Source organism: Electrona antarctica (assembly GCF_951216825.1).
Source record: "Electrona antarctica genome assembly, chromosome: 15".
Taxonomy (NCBI): Eukaryota; Metazoa; Chordata; class Actinopteri; order Myctophiformes; family Myctophidae; genus Electrona; species Electrona antarctica.
In genome coordinates this window covers 12980150-12986424 of record NC_136796.1, presented here as the reverse complement: position 1 = coordinate 12986424, position 6275 = coordinate 12980150, and the positions used below count along the sequence as shown (strand labels likewise).

The 6275-nt window shown below is 45.5% G+C and overlaps 1 protein-coding gene across 1 annotated transcript; it reads left to right on the top strand.

The window, feature by feature from the left end:
- Window positions 1-532: 532 nt before the first annotated feature.
- On the top strand, window positions 533-1007 carry LOC306937932 (small ribosomal subunit protein eS19-like; the record flags this gene model as incomplete). Its single annotated transcript, XM_079521958.1, has 1 exon — window positions 533-1007. The coding sequence occupies exon 1, from the start codon at window positions 543-545 to the stop codon at window positions 1005-1007; it is 465 nt and encodes a 154-aa protein (XP_079378084.1). The 5' UTR covers window positions 533-542.
- Between the last annotated feature and the right edge of the window lie 5268 nt (window positions 1008-6275).

The window sequence follows — 6275 nt, the reverse complement described above, 5'->3', positions numbered from 1 at the left end:
ACATGAACACACATGCGCACCTGAAAGCTAACTATACTGCTGACATATCAGCATCTGCTTGTCCCAAGGATGGGGAGGAAGTGAAATGGGGATAGAGAGAGGCAAGGGAGAGAATGACGGTAAAACGAGGAAGAGGAAGATGAAAAATGACTGAACATAATGGAGAGAAACAGCAGTGAGCTGGAATTGGCAGCTCACATTCCATCATGCCTATTAGCTCCCCCCCCCCTCTCTCTCGCTCTGTCACACACTCTCTTCAGGAGGGTCAACCCGGTTCTGTGGCCCCCACACATATTTTCAACACATTTCAACGATTCAATGTGCTTGCACGAAACATCAGGCAAAGAAAACATAATAGGACATTTGAAGTTGAATTCAGTAAAAAGAAAGAAATTGTCATGACATCAGCAGCAAACAAATCAGTCAGCTCCATATATGGGCACAAAAAGGGGCATGCCCATATGTGGGCATATACTGATGACATCAGAGATCTCTATGGGCATAAAAGGGGCTCTGATTTCCTCTCGCTGTCCAGAAGCAAGATGCCCTGTGTCACAGTGAAAGACGTTAACCAGCAGCAGTTTGTGCGTGCCCTCGCAGCCTTCCTGAAACAGTCAGGAAAGCTGAAGGTGCCAGACTGGGTTGACCTCGTGAAGACGGCCACGTACAAGGAGCTGGCTCCCAGTGACGACGACTGGTTCTACACCAGAGCCGCGTCCACGGTCCGCCATCTGTACCTGCGCGGTGGTGCCGGTGTAGGCGCCATGACCAAGATCTACGGTGGTCGCAAAAGGAACGGCACCTGCCCCTCCCACTTCCGCGTTGGGTCCAAGAACGTGGCCCGCAAGGTGCTTCAGGCCCTCGAGCTGCTCAAGATGATCGAGAAGGACCCCGTGAACGGCGGCCGCATGCTCACCTCCCAGGGAAACCGAGACCTGGACAGAATCGCTGGGCAGGTTGCAGCTGCAAACAAGAACTCTGTGATGGCGGCAGCCGCGGCCATGTAAAACATAATCTTTTTGAGAGAAAAAAAGAAGTACTGATAGATACAGAGATCTCCATATGGGCATATCACCATGCCCATATATGGGCATTTACTGATTTCGTCAGGGATCTCCATTTATGGGCATAACAGATGTGAGGGTGTAATGCCCCAAACCTAGTAAGGATTAAAAAAATAATAATCACACCCGTGTGAAGTGAGGGGCGCTCTTATCATCTTACAACATCAATTACAACATCAATAACAACATAATGTTTGTTTAAGCAACGGGTGCATCGTTGAAAAACAAACATTAAAGCTATAGTATATATATAGGAGGGGCTAGCGCCTCAAAATTCTAAAACGATACAATTAAAACGTCTCAATAAAAAGGCAGCACCCTTAACGCAGCAAATGCTTTTCACTTATAACGTGCATTATAAATAGTAAGACGCCTGAGGGCGAGGTCGCGTGACGTGTCTTGAGTGTACAGGGTTTGATGAGGTCAGATCAACATATGGAAAGTCAGAACAGGTCAGCTCCATATATGGAGATCTAAGGGTGGCAGTATCTTCAGTATACAGAGGGTTTGATTAGGCCCAGGTAGGGCCGGGCCTTAATTTTCGGGCCTGTTGAGAACTCTAGTTTTCGTCGGCTGCCGGGCACGGCTACACAATTCACTTTTACAGTTCACAGTTTAAATGGACAGGTATCAGTCAAAAGGGAGACATCGAAGAGGAAGGATGGATGGGGAGGGATCAACATATGGAATGTCAGGTTCTGACATATATCCATATACTAATAATGATCACATCATGGATCTCCAGATGTCACGAGACCTGGGCAGTGGGCACCATACAGTATATGGGGGATTTTCCCCAGTGTTACACTGACTGACGGAAAATGCACAATTCCATAGTTAACTGCGACCTTCGGTCGCAACAATCCATGATTATGTATCTACTCTATAACAGCCCCTAGCCCAGTGCACGTGCCCATCTACACCACAACATCCCCCCCCCCTCCCTTTTTCCCCTCACTGTATATGTTTCTTTTCCCTTTTTACCTCCATTATGATGAATTCCTGTTCTGTTCTTTGACTATATAGAAGTGTCTATTTGTATGTCTCTAAATGTTTTGATGAATTGAACATGGTGGACCCTCTTGTAAACAAGTGTAATGCTTAATTGGGTCGTCCACTCACAGTTAACAGCCTTTGTATTAAGTTTGTGCTTGAAATGTACTGTAATTCTGCAAACTGTTAATAAATATTTCAATCAATCAATCAATGGCCCCACCCATCTACACATCTACACCATTACACTGCCATGTACTGTATAACATGACCTATATATTATATACCCACACACAGTACATCCTCTGTGTTAAGTTAACTCTGAGAGTGGACCTATTAAGGTCCATTTGGTTACATTTGTACATTCTCTGAGTCACGGACGGATACATTAAGACTGAGGATTTTACTGTGTACCTCATTTGCCTCTACAACAGCCTGCACTCCCTGCAGACACACACGCACGTGCCTCAATAGATGTATCCGCCACTAAGTGATGTTGAGCAGTAAGGCAAGAGATGACAGCGATGATGCTTTTCACCATATGGCGCCAACACACAGCCCAAGGTGGAGGGGGGGGGGCAAGTGATGACTTATCGCAACTGTCATGTACTGTACGAAGGCTAACATCGGCACCATTTTTCATATTGTAACGAGTGTAGAGGTGGGCGGTGGCAGCGGGGGGAGAAACTGCTGCCGCCCGCCAGATGACACCGACATTTTCAATGAAATGTATCACTTCACATATAGCCACCGGGAAAACGACATCCTAGAGGAAATGCACGTCACGGGCAAACAAGTCCCCGTCGCGACTGTCAAGTCGTTCAACTTTCCCATGTTTTTCTTTTTTTTGCGGTCAACAGACCGTAAAATTGGCAGGCGTGAAAACAACATTGTGATTCTAACAGGCATAAAGAGCCACTGGAAGGCCCCGCTAGCCTGTTTAACTGTGTTTGACAAGTTGTCCAGATGGCCGGTGTGCATCTATTGTAAGGCATAATTCCTTACACTATTATTGTACTGTATGTCATCAAGGCTGGTGCCAGTAGGTATCCAGGCCAGGGCACCACGCTTCTATTCTCAACTATAGTCTCTCGAGACACTGTTCAAGGTTCAAGGTTCAAGGTTCAAGTTTATTTAGTGTCCCCGAAGGGCAAATTAGGTTGTAGCATAGACGTACATTAAACAATGAGACAGTACACATAAACAAACAGTTCACATAGCAGATCATACCAAAGTACAAAGGTGCACATAACATAGTCTCTCGAGACACTGTTGACTCACAAGAGGGCGCTGTTTTCCCTTTGTTCTGCAGATGTGTTCCCAGATTGATTCTCCAACACACACTACAACCACCATTTAATTCTCATTTTTGACAATTTAGTTGGGGACGTTTGCTTTGATGCTGCCCTTCTATGGTGGCTACAGTGATCATGTGGGTTCACAAAGTTCTGCACGATATCGCAATGGACTTTTGTATATGCATGTGATCAGTCTGGCCAATGCCAGACTAATTGAGAAAGCCTCCTATTTGGTAATGGAGATGTATTGTGCTCCCTCAGTACAGTAGTCTACTTAAAGGTAGGGTAAGTGATTTTCTTTGGTTAAAATAAGTTTAGTAAACAGCTGGAGAAATGTGGAAATCGAGCTATAACACTCATTTGAACAAACAAAAATCAATCACTGCATCTTAAAAAGAATTATAAAAAATAATAATAATAGCGTCTTGCACACTACTTGTGCGCAAGCAGAGCACGCAATTACAACTAATGTCTATTACAACTGCTGTTCTAAACACTTTAGACCTGTTATTGACCTTATACCAACCTTTAAAAGTACCTTAGTTACGTCACCATCAACAGCCAATAAGGGACCACCATTCGAGCGACGCCACCAAAAATACACAATCCCTGATTGGCCGAGGGGACCACCAAAAATGTCCAATCCCTGATTGGCCGAGGCAGTCACCGACATACGCAGCCGAAAACAGTACTTGCGCGCTCTGCTTCCGCAAGTAACTAGAAATGCACTCTGTCGAGATGCCTACTTGTGTGCAAGGCGCAAGTTGCACACAAGTAGGCCATTTTGGCCTACTTGTGTGCAAGCAGAGCTTGCAACCTACTGCTGATATGTAAATACTAAATACATACATACCAAGCCAATCGCCCAGCCAATCACCAAATGTACCTTAGTTACGTCATCAAGAATGGTGGTCCCCTATTGGCCGGTGAACACCACCGACATACCCAGCCGATTACAGTACAAGTGCGTGCTTTGCTTGTGCAAGTAAAGATGCCCTGAGTCTCATTGTTACATATACACATTTGTTTGGGATCTGCTTTGCCTGTAAGCAGGAATACCAACAAGAATGTATCCCGATAGCAGCGAGAGAGGATGAACAAAGATCTAGGGGAATTCAGTTGAGATACAAGATACCAAAATAGTCAGTAAAATTGTCAATAACCCCTCCTGGCACGCCAAGGTCTCCTGCAGCTACACAGAGCACCGTGCTACAAGTACCAACTTGGGTATTACGCTAAATACACTTTCTGTGGGGGGGAAGGGGGTTGCAGAGAGGGGAGGAGAGACAGATAAGAGAGAAGAAGAGAGAAGATAGAATAGAGGGGAGGGGGAAAAGAATAAAAGAAAACTGGGAGAGGAAAGCTAGAAAGATGGAGGGATGACATCACAAAGATGAAGGAGTTGTTTCCAGCGTCCTCATGATGCTGATGTTCATTGGAATTGTCAGCCCCAAATGCAGACACTGCACAATGGTATACATGCACTATACTGTACACACCCTACAGTATAGATATACTGTACACTATGCACTATGCAGTAAACACGCACGCATGCCTAAATACACCCACTGACACAAAGCACACAGATGACAATTTGGTGTGTACCATAAGAAGGCATTCTCTTTCTCACTCTCTCCCCCTGTCGCTCGCACGCACGCACGCACGCACGCACGCACGCACGCACGCACGCACGCACGCACGCACGCACGCACGCACGCACGCACGCACGCACGCACGCACGCGTGCAAGCCTCCTATTTGGTAATGGAGATGTATTGTGCTCCCTCAGTACAGTAGTCTACTTAAAGGTAGGGTAAGTGATTTTCTTTGGTTAAAATAAGTTTAGTAAACAGCTGGAGAAATGTGGAAATCGAGCTATAACACTCATTTGAACAAACAAAAATCAATCACTGCATCTTAAAAAGAATTATAAAAAATAATAATAATAGCGTCTTGCACACTACTTGTGCGCAAGCAGAGCACGCAATTACAACTAATGTCTATTACAACTGCTGTTCTAAACACTTTAGACCTGTTATTGACCTTATACCAACCTTTAAAAGTACCTTAGTTACGTCACCATCAACAGCCAATAAGGGACCACCATTCGAGCGACGCCACCAAAAATACACAATCCCTGATTGGCCGAGGGGACCACCAAAAATGTCCAATCCCTGATTGGCCGAGGCAGTCACCGACATACGCAGCCGAAAACAGTACTTGCGCGCTCTGCTTCCGCAAGTAACTAGAAATGCACTCTGTCGAGATGCCTACTTGTGTGCAAGGCGCAAGTTGCACACAAGTAGGCCATTTTGGCCTACTTGTGTGCAAGCAGAGCTTGCAACCTACTGCTGATATGTAAATACTAAATACATACATACCAAGCCAATCGCCCAGCCAATCACCAAATGTACCTTAGTTACGTCATCAAGAATGGTGGTCCCCTATTGGCCGGTGAACACCACCGACATACCCAGCCGATTACAGTACAAGTGCGTGCTTTGCTTGTGCAAGTAAAGATGCCCTGAGTCTCATTGTTACATATACACATTTGTTTGGGATCTGCTTTGCCTGTAAGCAGGAATACCAACAAGAATGTATCCCGATAGCAGCGAGAGAGGATGAACAAAGATCTAGGGGAATTCAGTTGAGATACAAGATACCAAAATAGTCAGTAAAATTGTCAATAACCCCTCCTGGCACGCCAAGGTCTCCTGCAGCTACACAGAGCACCGTGCTACAAGTACCAACTTGGGTATTACGCTAAATACACTTTCTGTGGGGGGGAAGGGGGTTGCAGAGAGGGGAGGAGAGACAGATAAGAGAGAAGAAGAGAGAAGATAGAATAGAGGGGAGGGGGAAAAGAATAAAAGAAAACTGGGAGAGGAAAGCTAGAAAGATGGAGGGATGACATCACAAAG